At 42.1% G+C, this 18,775-nt stretch overlaps 1 protein-coding gene and 1 pseudogene across 1 annotated transcript; one reads left to right on the top strand and one right to left on the bottom strand.

Moving 5' to 3' along the window:
• The first annotated feature begins 8,473 nt into the window (after positions 1-8,473).
• LOC149826977 (receptor-like protein kinase THESEUS 1 pseudogene) lies at positions 8,474-9,830 on the top strand (annotated as a pseudogene).
• A 4,250-nt stretch (positions 9,831-14,080) lies between these two features.
• Positions 14,081-16,155, bottom strand: LOC149826976 (geraniol 8-hydroxylase-like). Its single transcript, XM_090019090.1, has 2 exons — positions 15,169-16,155; positions 14,081-14,998 (listed from the first exon to the last, which is right to left on the bottom strand). Exons 1-2 carry the CDS (start codon positions 16,054-16,056, stop codon positions 14,384-14,386), a joined length of 1,503 nt encoding a protein of 500 aa, XP_089875216.1. The 5' UTR covers positions 16,057-16,155; the 3' UTR covers positions 14,081-14,383.
• Positions 16,156-18,775: the final 2,620 nt, after the last annotated feature.

Genomic DNA, 18,775 nt, shown 5'->3' with positions numbered 1-18,775 from the left:
AGTGTACTTTTTAGAAAAACTCTCAAAAAAATTTCTTTAGTTTGGAAGGATTAAAAACCGTTCAATTTTTCTATCTTAGTATCACTTTTACTACATCTTTTCCACTTTCAAACGTGCCCTTAAGGTTAGTGGAACGTGAAAAAATACAATCTTATAATCTTGTGAAAATTGGTCACAAATTTGATCTGACCAACAATCACAACTTATACTCTTCTTAGCTTATACTTTCTCACCTGTCAGCAAAGCAAGCAAACATGCCCAAATCATAAAGTTGGCCTTCCGGACGGTGGAGCCTACTAGTTTACGACAACCAAACCCCAATGAAGGCAATTGTTTATAAAATACGAAGAACCTACTTTTTAATCTTTTCTATTTAAAGCCAATGATGGATCCTAGATGGAGTTCCGTTCCCTCCATTGACCTTTACATGAATATATCAAAGCCCACAGTGTAACATTTAATATTGTTATCTTTAATTTGGGGGCATGGTAGATTATAACTACCCATAAGCCACCAAAGACTTTATTAAACGTTTGTGCATCGTCGCAAGAAAACATTGTCAAACCAAACCAGTGGTTGGCTCTAGGCAAGCAATGCCAGCAAGCTACACCCCTTGATATTCCCTTCCCTTCTGTCTATACCCTTAATATCAATTTGTCAGACACCAAATTCTTTGTTGTTTTTTCTTGCAGACGATGCCTCGAAGAGCCATTATATTGATAGTTGGCTTCTGGGCTTTCCTCACCATCATCACTCCAACTCTTGTCTTGTGGTCGAAATCTGCGAGGCAAGGCCTGGAATTCTCTGGTTAGTACATCAAATGATTTTATGTTTTTCTCTTGTTCTGTTTCCTTTTTCTTTCAATAGAAGAATGAGACCCCCCTGGGCAATTGAATTGTCTCTTGGGTGCATAGTCTAATGCAATCCATTTGTCAACTGCAGTTGCGATGTGAAACAGACCATGCATATATATACATACAGGAATTCAAGTTTGCAAGTGTACTTATTAATGTTGATTTGGTTCTGTTGTCGGTTTTGCATGTAATTGTTTTTCTTTCTTTCTCAGGTGAAGAAAGAGTGGAAATAAAGGCAAGAAAAATGATGGGACATTCAGAAAAGCTTTATTCGACGTTCTCATCGGCGTCACTGCCACCACCATCGTCTACTATCATATCACCGTCACCTTCGCCTTCGCCTGCTCCTTCTTCATCACCCTCTCCATCGCCTGCTTCATTGTCGCAGCCATCACTACCATCATAAGATTTATTCACCTAAAATTAAAGGCTAAAACGTTGCTTTTGTAAAATTTACAGAATTGAAATTCACTTCCATCTTTAAAGCTAGCTTCTGTATGTTTATATGGAAAATGGATGTATCTTTCATTTATTCTTTCTAAGATAGGCCATGAGTCATGGTGATGCAAAGAGTTGTTCCAACAAAATTTTGTCTTTGTATGATCCTCTTGTGCATAATGATCTCTTTTTCTTCTTTCCAGTTAGCAAATTATAGTGGAGTTAACGGAAAAAAACGTAACAGGTGATGTTCGAATCCAAAAATCATGAGGTGGTCTACCGGTATTTCCTCTTATTTTGTCGTTAAATTCAGAGTTTTATAATTTCCTCATTATTTTGAAAAATGTACAGCATATTATCAGGGGCCTGTTTGGTTGGAGCATTGAAATGCATTTTGGATAAAACACATAAAAAATTTACTGCAATGGTTGGTGTTGGCCCTGTTAATGGATCAAGTATATGACTTGGATTAGATCTGATAAGACCCAGGTTCGGATATAATGAAATTAGTCCAACTAGCTAATGGATTGGACGCATGGGATTTGATCCGCATATGGACCGAGGTCTAGCTGAATAATGTTCAAAGCAGACCTGTGTCCAATCGGAGTTCTTGTTATAATCTGCTATTTTCAATGTGAAATATATAAACAAGATTAAGGTTTATACTAGGCCTGGTTTATCCTATCTGCATCTTAACCAGATCTGGTTCTGCCCTAAGCTAGGACTGGTCAGACATGGACCAAATGTGATGCATCACCTTGAAGTCAGAGCTGGGTCTGGATCCAATAGAACTAGTGGAGGTGACAACCTTGGTGGGGTGAAATTATGTTTTATCTAATTTCACTCAAAAGGGTACATGTATTCCCAATTGTGCAACCAAACACCCTCTTCGAGTAGTACTTCCGTAGTTCATGATTTATTGACTTGAGATCCTTAAATGAATCTCTAGCACTCACTCGATGAGTCGCGCGCTATACACAAGGAAATGAAGGTCGTGTTGGTGTTTTCTAATTAGCGCATTCAAGCCACTGCACGCCTTGTTAATTTTCTCAGCTACACGAGAATGAGCATGAACAAGAAGATTGCATGGTTTGTGCTTGAAATATGAGAGGTTCAAGGGACTTGCATTAGCAGGAGGGACTAGGGAGCGCCATTGTCACAAAGACATACTGAAAAGGAATCATCAAGCAGCTTAGTTAGTTGAACATACATTATTATATAGAAAGCTATCAGAAGAATCCAAGGTGGTAATTGTCAACCCTTTGGTGGGTGGGGTAGTTTAAGACATTAATGTTTTCTTTTAGATTTGTTATAAAAAAAAATCAAAAGGTCTTCAAATAGGTTTTAGTTTGGTTTGATGGGGATATGTTAGGGTGAGCAGGGAGCCCCATGGTTGTTGGCTAACGGATCCGATGTGCCAATCTGCATGCGTGGGTCCATGGATTACGTAATCACATTGAGTTGGTAAAATAAAATAAAAGATACAAAAACCTGGTGGGTATCGATAACTCGTCACTTTTCTTACACTTTGAATGTGGTAGTAATTCAAGAGCTTCTTCTCTACGGAGGATCGACATCCGTGACGTGAATCAAATGTCATTTGTGCGCTGGTTCTCATTCACAGAAAGAGCTAGCCTCTGTTCTTCATATCCATATATTTTAACGAAATTCAGAGCCAAGGTAAGGCGGTTAAAATTTGAGCAGCTAACAAGTAACAACCACCGGCATTAATAAGTTCCCTTCGCAAGTTTCACTTTGACGGCCTGAACCTGCACTTCTCTCGTTTCTTTTTGTTGGTGTTGCACTACATGTTCCCATGTTTAGAGACTTGAACAAAGAGTTCAGAGTTCGTTCCAAGGACCAATACTGTACATGCTAAGTTGGTCTAACATTTGGTTAATTACTGCCATTCTTTTTTTTTTAGAGAGAAAACAATGAATAGATTCAGATAAAGGATCACTATGCATCACACAGACTTGATGAGATATCAAAGCCAATATTGCGATTAAACAGCTGGTGCCAAGCAGAGCAGAGCAGGTCAAAACCCAACATGAATAATGCCAGGAATATTTACGGACATAAAAATTAAACCAAAAAAAGTAAAGAGCGATTGGGATCAGCCCTGCAGAACAACTAGAAGATCCCTCTCTCCTTCCCAATCCAATCGATCGGTCGCCCAGGCCACTTGAAGCGTGCATTATCAGAAACCTCCCACCTCAAGAGTTCAAGTATGGCTGCATAGTCGCTGAATAGACCTCTAAAAATATGATGATTCTGCTCAGACCAAATTAACTTCCAAGATCATAGCAACCATACCCGCCATATGAACTTCCAACGTTTTCCTTTGAGAGTCATATGCGATGCAACTAAGGTGTCTCTAGGGAAGCAAATATCTACCCAAAGCACCCCATGCACAGTTCAACATCCGTCTCATAAAGTCACACTCCCAAAATAAATGCAATAGTGTTTCCTCCTCACATTGGCATACAATGCACAGACTTGCAAGAGAGCCTAAAAAAACATCAACATTACTAAGGCAGGGGATCAACAAAAAGTTGAGCCCGCAAGCAAACAACAGACCCAAAACAAAAGGTCGAAAGCATGAAGGCAAAATAGAGAAAAAAGAAAAACACAAAGATCAGCCAGGGTCTCGAGCAGTGGCGGAGCCAGAAGTTTTTTGTTGGGTGGGCAGACTTCGGGTGGTGATCATCGACCTCTGTCGGTGGCGCAGTGGCACGAAGCTTCCATGGTGGTGAAGATCATACATCGAGATCGAAAGCCTGTTTCGGTAGTTGAGCCACCTCCTTCTCGGTGGTGATCCAGCAACAAGCCGAAGGTCTTCCAACTGAGGTGCCTCCTCAGCTCTCTCTCGGAGGGGACGGTCCTCGCCACAGCATCGAGGCAGAGCAACTCTGTATCGCAGGGAGGCATGATCTCCACTCATGCACGACCCTGCTCTGATTTTCTTCGACAAGCATTCGCAAGGAAAGAATGCAACCTCCAAATCGTGGGGAATGAAGAAGAAGACCCGAGTCATATCATATTTCAACTCGGTTTCTAATTCTGGGGTGGGCGACCGCCCACCCATGCCCACCCCTGGCTCCGCCACTGGTCTCGAGGAAGAGAGGGCGACTGAAGGGGGTGGATAACATGGGAAGAGAGGCACAAAATTGCGTACACATCAGCTAAGATGCAATGGACGAGCTTATTTAAGGCAATAAAAAAATGACGAAAGATCGCATTGTTGCGAGTCATCCACACAGCTCACCAGGAAGTAAAAAGCCAAGTTCTCTAGATCAGCCGCCACCGCTTGCAACTGCGAACCTACAACAGACCCCACAGAAGGTCGAGCGCAAAGGATTCCTGTCTCATAATGACTTAAGGCTGATTTCACGTACTTTTAAAGAGATCCACAAAGATTGGGCAGACCCAAAAGAGGTGGTAGGTGGATTCTTCCCCCGCTTGGCAAAGGACGCACCTACTCGGATACTGAAAACCCACCTTCTTTAGAAAGCTGTCTGTTTGAACTCTATTGTGCAAAATTAACCAGGCTAAAAACCGAGAGCAAGGAGTTGGGCTATTATCCCATAAAAGGCGCTCAGGAAGCCAGTCAACCTAGGAGAAAGAAGCGACTGATAAAGAGTTTTGGTGCAAAAAGCGTCGCTAGGCGCAATTGCCCATTGCAAAAGCTGTGTGTCAGGTCCGGAATTACCATCTTGCATGAGGATGAAAGACATGACCTTAAGCCACATGCGACACAAGTGCAAAATATGAAGCCTGCTGGGATGACAATTATAGTGGATCGACTCAAGAGAGCCGTACCTAGCATGGAGCAGAGAAGCACACGGATTGCTTGAACGGTACGCTATCCAGCATTGCTTCACGATGAGAGCAATACTTCTTAGTTTGAGAGCGACGATCCCAAGACCATCCATATGCCTTGGTAACACCAACGAGTTCCATTCAACCAGGTGGCACTTAGTTCAAGGTTGGCAGCCAGACCAAAGAAAATCCGCCATCAAACAAAAGAACTTCTTCTCTACACCCAAGGGCATCAAAATCAAGGATGATAGAAGACAAAACGTGCCTAATAAGGGTAAGCCGACCGACGATGAAAAGGTAGGAAGCCTGCCAGGAAGAAATTTTGGTCTGAACTTTTTGGATAGTAGCAGTCCAAGCGGCTGAGAGGATGCACTTTATTTGCAAAGGGAGACCCCGATAGAAAATAGGTAAATCCGAAGTTGCGCAGCTAAAAAACAGTTGTCCGGTGACCAACAATGAGGGGAGATGGCATTGAACATGGACAAGCAACATTTATTGTCATTAAGGGATAAACCCAAAAGAGAGAGGAAAATGTGAAGGATGAGCTTGAATCTCAACATTTATTGAACGAAAGCGCGACCGAAAAGGATCATGTCATCAACATAAGTGATAATATGATAAGAAAAATCCTGGATGTCGATGAAATCAATAATGGCTTTATCTGCAACCCTCTTGAACAACACCACGAGACCCTCGACAATGACATTAAATAACAAAGAGGAGAGAGGGTAGCCTTGCCGAATACCGTGCCCAAGCTTGAACTGCCTACCTCTTGCTCCATTAAGCTTAATGAAAGAGTGAGTATTTGAAACTAGCTCACGCACCCATCGAGAGAAACAGTGGCCGAAACCGAAGTTGGATAGTATGTGAAATAAGAAAGGCCAATGGATTGAGTTAAAGGATTTATGGATGTCGAGCTTGAGAGAGAAGAAAGGTTGGCCGCTAATATACAAAGAGTGAAGAACTTTCGAGGCCAAGATAAAGGAGTGATGAATTCGTCTGTGGGGGATAAAAGCGAACCAGGAGTTCGATAAGATTTGAGCAGTGACGACTCTGAGCCTATTGGCCTAAACCTTAGCAATAATGTGGTAGAACACACCCATAACCGAAATCGGATGAAACCTTGAGATATCAGAGGCCGCCTCATTCTTCGGGATGAGAGAGACAATGGCTAAGTGCATGTGAACCGACAACCGACAGTTGCGATGGAGCTCAACGAAGACATTGATAACGTCATGTTGAATGCAAGACCAAAAGATACTGAAGAAATCCATGGAAAAGCCGTCGTAGCCAGAAGCTTTTCATCTTGAAAAAACCATTGATAGCCAAAATGATTTCAGCGTCAGCAAACTTAGATTGCATAGCTCTGGCTTAAGCTTGATCAATAGTCCAGACTAGACAAGGACCAATAGTGCCATTGGTGGAGGTCTGGGCAGCATAAAGGGTCTTGAAATAGTGAGAAACCACTGATAAGACATTGTCGGCTGAGTAGCTGACTACCCCAATGTAGATAGAGGGAATAACGTTCCTCCTATGAAGGTGTGAAGTGTAGGAGTGGAAGAATCTAATATTGTCGTCACCAGCCGCAAGTCAATGCACCCTCACCCGTTGTTTCCATCGAATTTCATCCTTGATCCACCAGGTTTGCAGAAGCAAAGAAAGCTCAGCGGATCTGGCCTTTAAGCTTTGAAGGGTCGAATTGGAAAGAGATTCTGAGAAAGACATAGAATGATAAATGACCGACAACTCTTTCTCTCAAGCATCCATTTGCTGGAATTTACTGATATTATTATTCAGAAGCCAAGCTTTGATATCACGGGTCAGGCGAAAAATCTTCTCTTGGCACTGGACGACGACCCTGATCGCAGTAGAATGCTTGCTCCATAAACGGTAGACCACAGATTTGAAGTCTGGCTCCTTCAACCACTACTTTTAAAAGACAAAAGACCTAGCAGTGGTAAAGCCTTCCCCCCAATCAGTGACGACCTAGTTATGGTCCGAGACAGAAGGAGGAAGCAAGAAACAGGTCATGTTGGGGAGGATCTCCAACAGATCCGGGGAGATGAGCACTCGATAGCATGGGCAAAACCTTTTATTTGACCATAAGAAAGGCTCACCGGTAGGAGGAACATGGTAAAACTGGTGTTGTTGGACAAAATCCTACAACTCCGCATAGAGGCATGCAGAGAAACATGAGAATTAGAGTCATGAATAGACAATAAGCAGTTAAAGTTCTCTATAAGAAGGTGCAGCTCCGTAAAAGAACCGATAATCCTGCTCAAATCTGACCATAACGCTGGACGGAGGGGAGGACGATTGGAGCCATAGACAATAGTGACTACCGCGAGAGAGGCTCCACATTTAAGGAAAGAGCAATTGAAAGAGAGAACATGTCATCGTCGACTTGGGAGATGCCCAGAGAAGGCTTTCCGAGAATAAGAATATCACTAGCGTAGTGGACCACGAGCTTAAAGAAGAAGTCCACCCCTCTCCGTATTTCAGAAATGACAAAGCGAGAGACTGCTTCTATTTTTGTTTTGCATAGGGCAATGAGATCTGGCTTTTCCTGACGATTCTAGTTTGTCAAGAACAAACTTTTGGCGGGACAATTCAGTCCTCTGATATTCCAGCAAAGAGCCTTCATAGTTGGAAGTCAACAAAACTCTAAGGGGTGTGAGCTCTGGCTGAACGCTGAGGAGAACCACCAGCAAGGAGGCCCGAGGGGTGTGGGTTGCAACGACGCCCTCAACGGGCAGAACAACGATGTCTCGGGGGGGACACCGCCCCAACACCAGGGAACGAGGAGAGGGCCACCCTCTCAAGAGCGACCCCAAATTAGAAGAGAGAGACCCAACCTTTTAAGTCGACATTTTGTGTTGATATTCCCATATAGGATTTGCCAACCCAAGAGAGAACCGCTAAGAGGGATGCAACTTCCTCAAAGTGACCTCTTTGGAAGTCAAAACATCATTGGGAATTGCAAAGCTTTATAGAAGGAAGAGACAACAAATTCCCATCCGATGTTAACGTCCATCTTGGTTTATTCTCCCTATGATCAATTGGGAAATACAACAATTTTTTCATGAGACTCGACCATTCTTGAAAAACCAAATCCGATGGGTACCTTCACACAACTATATCCCAATTGTTATCAGTTTGTGATCAAACGTCCTGATGGAAGAGAACTACCCCCTTAGGGTACGTTTGATGCACCGTTCCCAGTGTGATTTGAACGAAAATCACGTTGAAAACGAAGATTTTCAACAAACATTGGATGCAGCGGATGCGTTACCATAATTGTTGATCCACCTCCCCCTATTACAAAAAAAAACAAAAACGAAGGGAACAAAAAATAAATCATGCATCGACGAGTGCACCAGAAACTTCTCTCCTCGTTTGCGCTTCTTCCTCTTCTTCTCACGAGTCTTCTTCTGCAAGCTTCAGCACCAACCCTAGCATCGTCGGATCTGTCTTGTTTCTCGGGGTTTGGTTCCTTGCCAAAGAAAAAATCTCCAACAAAATGTGACTGGGTTGGTCGCCGGAGAGATCAGTGCATCCCTGGTCCCCTGAGAGATCAACGAAATGTGGCTGAGCAGGTCTCTGTTGGTTCCCCTTTCAGTGGTATGTCCAATTTGGCTATGGAGATTGTCTACAGGCTCAATGTGGGAGGTCCTAAGATCACCCCCAATCAATGATACATTAGGAAGAACTTGGGAGAATGATAGGGTTTACCTGTTCTCTAACAACTCCGTGACAGTTGCATATGTGGATCCAACCTCCATTAACAACAGAATAATGGTCACCAAGGAGATCGCACCCAATTGGGTATATGCCATTGCTGAAGCAATGGCAGACACGAATGTTTTCAATGTCAACTACAACATCACATGGTCTCTCTCCGTTGATCCAAGCTTCTTGTATTATATACGGATTCACTTCTTTGATATCATTAGCAATGCTTTGAATGAGCTCATCTTCAATGTGTATGTCAATTTTGATTATGGGGCAACTGATATTGATCCCTCCAAGAAGACCAACATGTTGAGAAGACCATATTATTCTAATTTTGTTTCCAATACCTCTCCTGGATCAACTCACATAAATGTGAGCATTGGCCCTGATTCAACTGTTTTGGATAATGCCAATGCTACTCTCAATGGTTTAGAGATCATGAAGATCAACAATGATACTGGGAGTTTGGATGGCTTGCTTTCTGTCTGAAATATTTATTTTGGTTCACAGCCGAAGAAGATGAAGTTGACAATCGTTCTTGGAGTGATTGTGGGCAGCCTAGCGGTAGTTTTGTTGATAGCTTTGTATTACTATTGCTTTGTCTTTCTGAGATCAAAAAGGCGACACCATGCTCATTCGTGACTGCCATTGCCATTATATGAAAATTCACACACCATGAGTAAAGTTTCAACTACTTCTCAGAAGACCGGAACTGCCAGCTTCATCTCTTTGGCAAATTCAAACTTGGGGCACTTTTTCACCTTCCAAGAGATATTGGATGCGACCAACAAGTTTGATGAGGGTCTGCTTCTCGGTGTAGGCGGCTTTGGCAAAGTTTACAAGGGAATGCTTGACGATGGCACCAACGTTGCTATCAAAAGAGGAAATACAATATCAGAGCAAGGTCTCATTGAGTTTCAGACTGAAATTCAAATGTTGTCCAAGCTTTGACATCGTCATTTGGTTTTTTTGATTGGCTACTGAGATGCTCTTTCCGGAGAGATTGAGATTCATATTCAAGGCAAAATTCCAATTCTAAATCCATATTCAGGGCAAAAATTCATGACTTTAGATATAATTGCTTAATTGAATCCATATTTGGGCAAAAAACCACAATAAACTTGTTAAAACATGTAAAATAGTGAACCGATCGGGTCATATGATCCAAAATGAAGTAATTTGACCCATTATCCATGTCTGTCCAAGTTGTCCGTACATTATCATCAAACAACGAACATTTGAAATATAGCATTTGAGTATGATCCAAACAAACATTGGACTTAGAACAGTTGTTACAGAACGAACAAAACCAATGTTCTGTTCTGTTCCATTCTTTTTGTTCATTTTATCCAAACCTGGACAAACCATCATGCTCTTAAGCTGCATACAAGTTTGGGAACACATCCCTTAGCCTCTGATCTTCCCACCACCAGCCTTGCCAAAAGAGGGTTGCACGGCCATCACCCACCATTGCACAAACATATTGACCAAATTCAGGTAAAATGTAAAATCAATCTTTCTAAATCCCCGAACCCTTCCTCCATTTATGAAAAACTAAGGAAGACTTCTCAATGAAGATTGTGTGGGATCACATAAGAAAGAAAGGGCAAAGTTATGATATCTTCAAAGAGGTGTGGCATAAAAAAAACCCACCAAGAGCGGCTATCACTTTCATATTGGCGTTGGATAGAAAGTTGCTTAAACCTATTTGAAGAAGTTAGGGGTTCAACTCCCATGTAGATGTGAGTTTTGCAAACAAAATGAAGAATCAGAGGAACATTTGTTCCTATGTTGCCCATGGGTGGTGCAGGTTTGGAGAAGAGCGGCCGTTTTCTTTGGTAAAAACTAAGACCCACAATTAGTGTGAAGGAAGATTCAGAAAGATGGTCAGGAAAAAAATTCAAAAAAAAAAAGGATTAAAGAGAGTTGGGACATAACTTACCATGTCATTATATGGCGAATATGGAAAGAGAGGATCTAAGCCATCTTTGGGGATAAAGGAAAATCCAAACAACAGATTTAATCTATAGTAGTGTGCAAGAACAACATTCTTGAAAACTCATCTCATTCGGTGGTGTCTAGATGGAGGTTTATGCGGCAATGGGATCCCCCCTTCCCCAGGGCTGGGTGAAGTTAAACATACACAACTACTTTGATAATGGTTGGCACATAGGATACGCACTGCAGAATCATGCTTTGCGAGGAGAGGAAGCTTGGAAGGCAGAGAATGGGGTGCATGTGAAAAATTATGAAAAGATCTATATCATAACTGGAAAGGTGATGATTGAGACAGGTTGGGCTGACCTGGCCGGTGGCTCACGCAGGGTTTTGAAAGGAAGGCGTCCCACTTTGGGTATCCCCACCCCTCTGATAGATATCTTGTATAGTTATTAGAGAATTAAAGTTAGCTTTAAACATTGTAAAACTGAGTTTTTTGGTTAGGAACCTTGATAGATTAGCAAGAGGGGGAGTTAAATTCAACAGATTTATGAATCTGAATATCCAAGTCCAAGCTAAACCCAAATTGGATGAATATCTGAATCCAAACATGAGTAAACCTGTATCTGATTAGCTTTTCTGTTCTAGTTGAATCCGAATATGGTGCTGCCCTTGTTCATCTGAATCCTATAAGGTCAGATTAATTTAGAAAAGCTTAATTAGGACAGAACCAAATCCGACCCGTTTACGTCCTAGCGCCACAAAGTCACAAACCAGGGCAGGCAAGCTGATAGACAAGAACAGGAGACCCCTTTAGTTATGAATAAGATAGGTTGTGATAGTGTGACATGACAATCTACCCACCCCTTCGAACCTCAACCCACTACATTTTTCTGGCGAATGAAGCAACTACGTTGCATCTGTCTATCAGTATGTTATGCGAAGGAAGATGGCAGAGTACGTGAAGTGCAAAACGATGGATGCCCTTTACTTTAATAGGGGGAATTTCAGCTGCCCACAAAATTTTTCATTTCTCCGCAACACCACTTGAGCTAAAACGTTTTTCTTGTTCCTGCTCTCCCTGTGCTTCCATACCAAGGTTGCCACAAAGGAAGACGGAAAAAGGAAAAAAAATGTTGAGAAATGGAAACGGAAAACCAGATCTTATTAATTATAGTTAATGTGAAAAGGAAAACATTATATATATATATATATATATATATATATATATATATATATATATATATATATATATATATATATATATATATATATATATATATATATATATATATATATATAAAGTAAGGGCTACTGGAAACTGGTATGCACTGATATTTTTAGTTTTTATTTTATTTTTTACAATTTTACTGTACGGATGTGATCTAGATGCTTGGTTTTATAAAAAGAGACTCTTAGATCATCCTATTATGATGTATAAAAAAAAAATTTTAAAGCTTGAAAATCAATTACTCAGAATTTTTATAAATATTCAAGCATACAAAATAACATTTCTTGATCCGATTACTATGACCCAATAGTTGATTCCAAGCAAATGGACCACTTCGAATACATATGCAAGGTTAGATTTATAAAAATCCTATGAAAATCTCGGTTAATATTAGTTTACATATTTTAATGGTTTACATATTTCAGTTTCTCTATAAAGTAATGATACGGTGCACAACCTACTAGAAATCATAGTAGTAAGTTTGCATCTTCTCAATCAGAACTTATAGATGTACTTAAAACAGTTTATTTGATAGGAATCATGTTTTAGATCATGTTTTTGGACATCAAAATAGGTTTTTTAAGTCATACAATTTTGGTACATTGTGAGCCATTGATTTTTTAATATCTTAAAAAACCAATACGTATGCAATAATCACATGATCCAAAGCTTGTTTTTCACTAAACAATGATTGTAGGTCATATCTATAGGGTCTTATCAATGAAAAAAGAATTCAAATTTTGAAGCTTCTATTAAGTGGGAGTAGGTGCTTATATATATATATATAAAGTTTACATAAATTTTACTTTTTTATTAATATTATGATAAATAATAAAGATTAATAAATTTTTTAGAAAATATATGATTACATAAAATAAGCAATTAAAATTCTAAATAACAAAAATATCTCAACTTTTCACTAAAAAAATTTATTTAAGAAAAAACTTGCAAAAAAAATTACATAAACATGTTTCCCAAATAAGGAAAACGAGTTTTCACATATAAATAAACTAAGTAGGTTTCACATGTGATGTGAAACATGTTTCTGCCTCAACAGGAAATGTGTTTTTCATGCTTTATTAGAAGTTTTCCACAAGTTTAAAACTGCATGGTTTTTGGTTTCGAAAACTATTTCTCATGAAAGGAATTTTTCACATGTAAGTGAAGTTTCTAGTAACAATAATCCATACAAGAGCCTGCATGCCCCAAGGGGGGTTGGCATAGTTGGGGTGGGCCTTGGCTGCTAGAAGGGCAGTTAATGTTTGATTTTCAAGGGCAGGGGTCCTAGCCTTGGAGTTTTATGCTGCCAGCACGATAACCGTAGGTATGGCAGGTTGAGCCAGCGCAATGAGGTCTTAGTGTCTGGGTGCTGTTTCTTTGGGTTATATAAATCCAAAAAAATACAAGAGCCTGCGTCAGATTTAATGCACGGAAAGGGGAAATGCTAGTATCCTTCTTTTCTTTCTTTCTTTCTTTTTTTTCAAAATTGAAAAAGACCACGGCTGCTGCGGCACCGCCATTGTTTTGTTCGGTGTCCTCTCGTGAACTATTACTTTTTTTTTTTTTTTGGGCCCAAGAACACTTTCGACAAGGGCCTTGCTCACCATGATTATAAACTGAAAGGGCAATTTGAAGACATTAAATTCATTTCATCATGGTTAAAAGCTAAGATAATTTTATAAAAAGCCACACCTAACTCATCGCTTATCAAGCTAAGATAATTTTATAAAAATTTCCCAGTTTCCCTGACTAATTATGAAGCAGGAGTCGCTTGAACTTGGTGGGAGAAAAGCTGTCTGTGTTTTTTAAGAGCGAATTAAGTAAGACGGCTTCATTATTGTACCTGACAAGCGGCGCGGCCTTAAAAGAGGAGAGGGGTGTCGAACTGTCAAGCATTGAACAAATGGGAGTATAACAAAAGGACAAAGAAGTTTGAACCATCCCTTCCCACATGATTTACTCCTTCAACAAAGCCATGGAGTGGTGGGGTGCCCTTCAATGAGCGATACGGAGTTGTTGGGAAGCATAACATCTCGAATACTGCATTTTGGTGACCGACGAGTACCAGCTTTAAGATGTAAGGACGTCCAATTACACTTCATTTATTTAGGTGCTAAGCACATTAATACATTTAGATCCCAACTTGTTGGCATGCATGCATGCATGCTTATATATTGGAAAGTCACCTCAAATTAAAAGGCTTTCTTACGAAAAAAAAAAAACAAAAACAAAAACAAACAAAGCTTGTGGAAGCAACAAGAAACAGGTGCGCCTAATTAATTAATCAGGTTAGGCCAAGCTCAAGCCACCGAATTAAGCCATATATAGTAATTAAGCTCCTTCTTCTTTGGAGGGGATCACAATAATTTTAACGGTGGTAGAGGTCCAAACTCAATCGAGTAGTAGCAAGGGCCACCAAAGGGTGAGCCTTTTGGAGGGTGATGCCGTATGCTTCTTCAAAGTCTACTTCACCCACGGCCTTCCAATTGTAACAATGAAGTAAAGAGCCCAACACAAAGTGAACGGTCCTGGAAGCCAGAGGCATCCCTATGCAGATCCTCCTGCCACTCCCAAAAGGCAGAAACCCGAAATCCTGACCCTTGAAGTCTATATCGCTCCTCACAAACCTCTCGGGCTCAAAGCTCAAGGGCCTCTTCCACACACTCGCATCCCTAGCAATGCCCCACACGTTCACCATTACCGGAGTTCCCTCCCTGATATGGAAGCCACCGATGTCGCAGTCGGCATCAGCCCGGCGGGGGACTAGCAGAGGAGGTGCTGGGTGCAGGCGAAAGGTCTCTTTCACTACGGCTTGTAAGTAGGGGAGGTTGGGGATGTCACTCTCCTCCATGAACCTTCCCTCGCCTATCACCTGGTCCATTTCAGCTTGAGCCTTGGTCATGGCGTCTGGATGCTTGAGAAGTTCTGCAATCGCCCATTCCACCGTTGATGACGATGTATCCGTCCCTGCAAGAAACATGTCCTGGTGGCAAAATACCAAGCAAAGGGAGATCGCATCGCATATACCATTCAGTTCGATTCTCTCTAATTGATTAAATTATATTAATATCTTTCTAATTAACTATATATAGAAACAACAGTAATGCTAATTTAATTCGGACCGACCGAGCAGGAGAGGAATTTAGTTAGTACCATGAGCATCCCTTTAATGTACTCGATCTTGAAGTCGGGATTCTGTTGTTTGATCTCCAGGAGGACATGCAAGAAATCCTTCTGATCAGCGTCCTCTCTTTTCTTGTTTCTCTTCATCTCCATGATGTGCTCCTCTATCATCCGATCAAACAGCCTGTCAAACTTCCTCGCCAACTCCTTCGCTTGGCGATTTAGGAGCAAGGTGTCGAGGAATTCCAGGAAGGGGAAGGCGTCCGAAAGGCTCGGCCTTCCCGTGGTTTGCAACACTTCCCGCACCATCTCCTTCAACTCCATGGCATGATCAGACCGAGGGTCAGAGAGTTTCTTACCGCAAACCATCCTCTCTATGATGCCCAGCGTGGTAAGGAAGGCCTTGGATCCCACCTTGATGGGTACACCCTTCTCCGAGTCGGAGAAGATGGAAGCTATAGCCTCTTTCACTTCCTCTCTTCTCAGTCCCTCCATGGAGTCCAATCTTCGAGCGCTAAAGATCTCAGTCATAGAAATTCGCCGGAGATACTTCCAGTGGTCGCCGTAAGGAGCCCAAACGAGGCTAGTCCCACCGTAGGAGAAGATCTTTGCAGTCGCCGGGATCGGTCGGCTAGAAAAAATCCGGTCGTTATCATGCAGGACCTCTTTGGCTGCAGAGGGAGAAGAGACGACCAGCCAGTTTCTGAGGCCTAGATTTATGGTCATCAAAGGACCATAGGTCTTGGAGAGATGGAAGAGGGATTGGTGGGGGAGCTCGCCTAGGAGTGGGAGGTGGCCGACAATTGGCCATTGCGGTGGGGATGGAGGTGATCTTTTGTTTCTGGACGTAGAGGAAATGCTCAAGGCAATGAAGATCAGGAAGATCACGAACACGAATGGTAGTAGGACGGCAAACATTTCTTCAACTCTGTTTTTCTTCAGAAGAAGCACCACAACAGGGCTATATTTTTATATCAAAGAGATAAGAGGAAGCGGGTAGCTTTCCCGTGAATGAATGAACGGTGGTAGCTCTGAGGCGTTGGCGGATATTAACTCGTCTGGTTGCTGGAATTATAATTGCTCCCTTCTCCTTCATGTCAAAGTGCACCTAACCAATATCCATCCAGTCATAAGCCTTATGACTGTTATGGTCATAAGGCTTTCATTCATAGACACGTGTCCTTTCTTTTTCTCTTCTCCAACTTATTCCTTCCCCCAACTAGGTTTCAACTTTAACCCATAATTTGCTGTCCTGTTTTTTGAAGGAGCCCACCAATGCACGAAACGTCGTTTCCTCTTCTCTCTCAGGAACGAGTTATGTTGCCGACGGTCAGAGGAGGTCTCCAGCACCGTAACATCTTTTTCAGGCAGAGTCCCCCATCTTTCTCTCTCTCTCTCTCTCTCTGATGTTACTGGTAAACAGAACAGGATCAGGTCAAAGTATGCTCTAATTGACCTTCAACAAAGTCAAAAACGAAAACTGATATTTGATCTAGTTATTCTAGCATCTTATTATTTGAATCTCGAGCTCCAATCATGTTGAGTATTGGATTGGCACCTGATCTTTTCCCTTCCTTAACGGCGTTTTAAGGGATGTGTTGGAAAAAGGAAAACTTAGGACACGTGTAATTGAATGAAAGCATTATGGCCATAAGGCTTATTTATGACTGTGCCTAATACCTTGCACCTCAGCGTTAGCAAAGGGCTTCGTTTTCAGGGATATGTCACTACTTGAATACTCTTAAAAATCGCAGCTATCTGTCTATTAATTGGTTGGCCTAACAAAAATGACAACAAAGGAAAATTAATTAAGAAAAAGATTCTGGCTTGAATGCATGGAAGTAAAACGATCGGCGTTTGGGGAGACTGAGAGTGCCACGTGGTGACTTGAGAACCAGTGAAACGACATGGGAGAACATTCTCCTTCCTTTGATTTTTTATTTAAAAGAGCTAACGGTTTGCAGAAAAGAAGCCAGGAGGAACGTTTAAAAGAAAATTAAAATACAAAAGCCGTGTTGAAATGAAAAGAGTTGGTTCTGTTTGGCTAGGTAATACATTTGACGAAAATTAAATGGCTGGGAACATAAAGGTGCTTTTCTAACCATGACCGCGCATCCCAGAAGCTCTAAGTGTTACGGGCCTATTTTCTTCAATGAGCCAACACGGTGCGACGGTCCTTCCTCATCGCCGCAAGCCTACTTGTCGGCTCGCTTGCCCATCGCGAAAGCTTGTAATCAGAGTGCAAGAAAGCAAGAGAGAATAGAGGGAAAGAAATTACAATCACAAGAAGCAATCACAACAAGGGTGAACAAAAGAAAGCTCAACGCATTTACTTCATTCACAATTTTGCCTGCAGGCTATTACAGTTCAAGTATACGGGCTGCTCCTTCGGGGTATTGATTCACTTGAACCAGACAACTTACATCAGACTCAACAAAAGCAAAACAATCTCTAAGCGCAACTGTACACTGTAAGTCGCAAGGGAACATTCTCCCCCCTTCAAATCATGCTCCGTCCTCGGCGCCATCTGTTTCGTTGTAAGCCTTGACTTCAGCCGGGTAGCGATTGTTCATTCAAAATATAGGCTCCCACGTTGGTTCCGCTGTTTCCTCCCACTGCACCAATATTTCTTCGCTTGTTCCAAGTAGTTGACCTTGTGGCGAAGGATCTGACTGAGGTGCTTCCCGGCCCGTTATGCTGCCGAGGCCCTCTGCATGATGGGAGCGCGTTGTGACACACTGCGTTTCGGGTCTCCATCATTTGGATGAAACTGCTTGAGGTTGCACACGTGGAACACCGGGTGCACCTTGAAGTCTGAGGGTAACTCCAGCTTGTATGCCAGCTTGCCCACCTTCTTTATGATGGTGAAGAGTCCCTCATACTTTTTGAGTAGTCCGCGGTGCCGCCCGCGGAAGATGCATGTGCGACCAGGATATAACTTCACCAACACTTGGTCCCCAACTTGGAACTCTGCGGGCCGACGGTGTTTGTCCTCCCACTTCTTCATTCTCTTTGCCGCTTTGTGTAAGAATGCCTTCGCCAACTCATTTTGCTCGTGCCAGTCGCGAACAAACTGATAGGCGAAGGATGACCTTCCCTTTTCTTGTGTGGCAAGAGTGTGCGAGGTCAGTGGTTGCTGCCCCGTGGCTATCTCAAACGGACTGTGGCCTGAAGACTCGCTCTTCAGCAGATTATAACAAAATTGTGCCACATCAAGGAGCTTCACCCAATTTTTCTTATTGGCACTAACAAAGTGCCTAAGGTACTGCTTTAGTATCCCATTGATGCGCTTTGTCTGCCCATCTGTTTGCGGATGAAAGCTTTTTGAAAGCAGCAACTCAGAGCCAAATAGCCGAAATACTTCACGCCAGAACTTGCCCGTGAAGCGAGCATCGCGATCACTCACAATGCTCTTTGGTATGCCCCAGTGCTTCACCACATGCTTTACGAATAACTCTGCAGTCTTCTCTGCAGGGCACTCCTTGGAAGCTGGGATGAAGGTGACATACTTTGAGAAACGATCCACCACAACCAAAATAAAACTGAGGCACTCTACCTTCGGCAGACTAACAATAAAGTCCATGGAGATACTATCCCAAGGACGTTCTGGAATTGGTAGAGGCTCAAGGAGACCGAC

Source organism: Nuphar pumila, chromosome 10, assembly GCF_984573655.1.
Source record: "Nuphar pumila chromosome 10, dmNupPumi1.hap1.1, whole genome shotgun sequence".
Taxonomy (NCBI): domain Eukaryota; kingdom Viridiplantae; phylum Streptophyta; class Magnoliopsida; order Nymphaeales; family Nymphaeaceae; genus Nuphar; species Nuphar pumila.
Note: the sequence above shows the minus strand (reverse complement) of the source record. Positions and strands in the feature narration are given on the sequence as shown.

Excerpts from the sequence above, each read along its gene's own strand:
- LOC149826976 (XM_090019090.1), bottom strand. The coding sequence starts at position 16,056 with ATGTTTGCCGTCCTACTACCATTCGTGTTCGTGATCTTCCTGATCTTC. Across the intron at positions 14,999-15,168 it reads ACATTAAAGGGATGCTCATG|GACATGTTTCTTGCAGGGAC; the intron begins GTACTAACTAAA and ends TTTTGCCACCAG.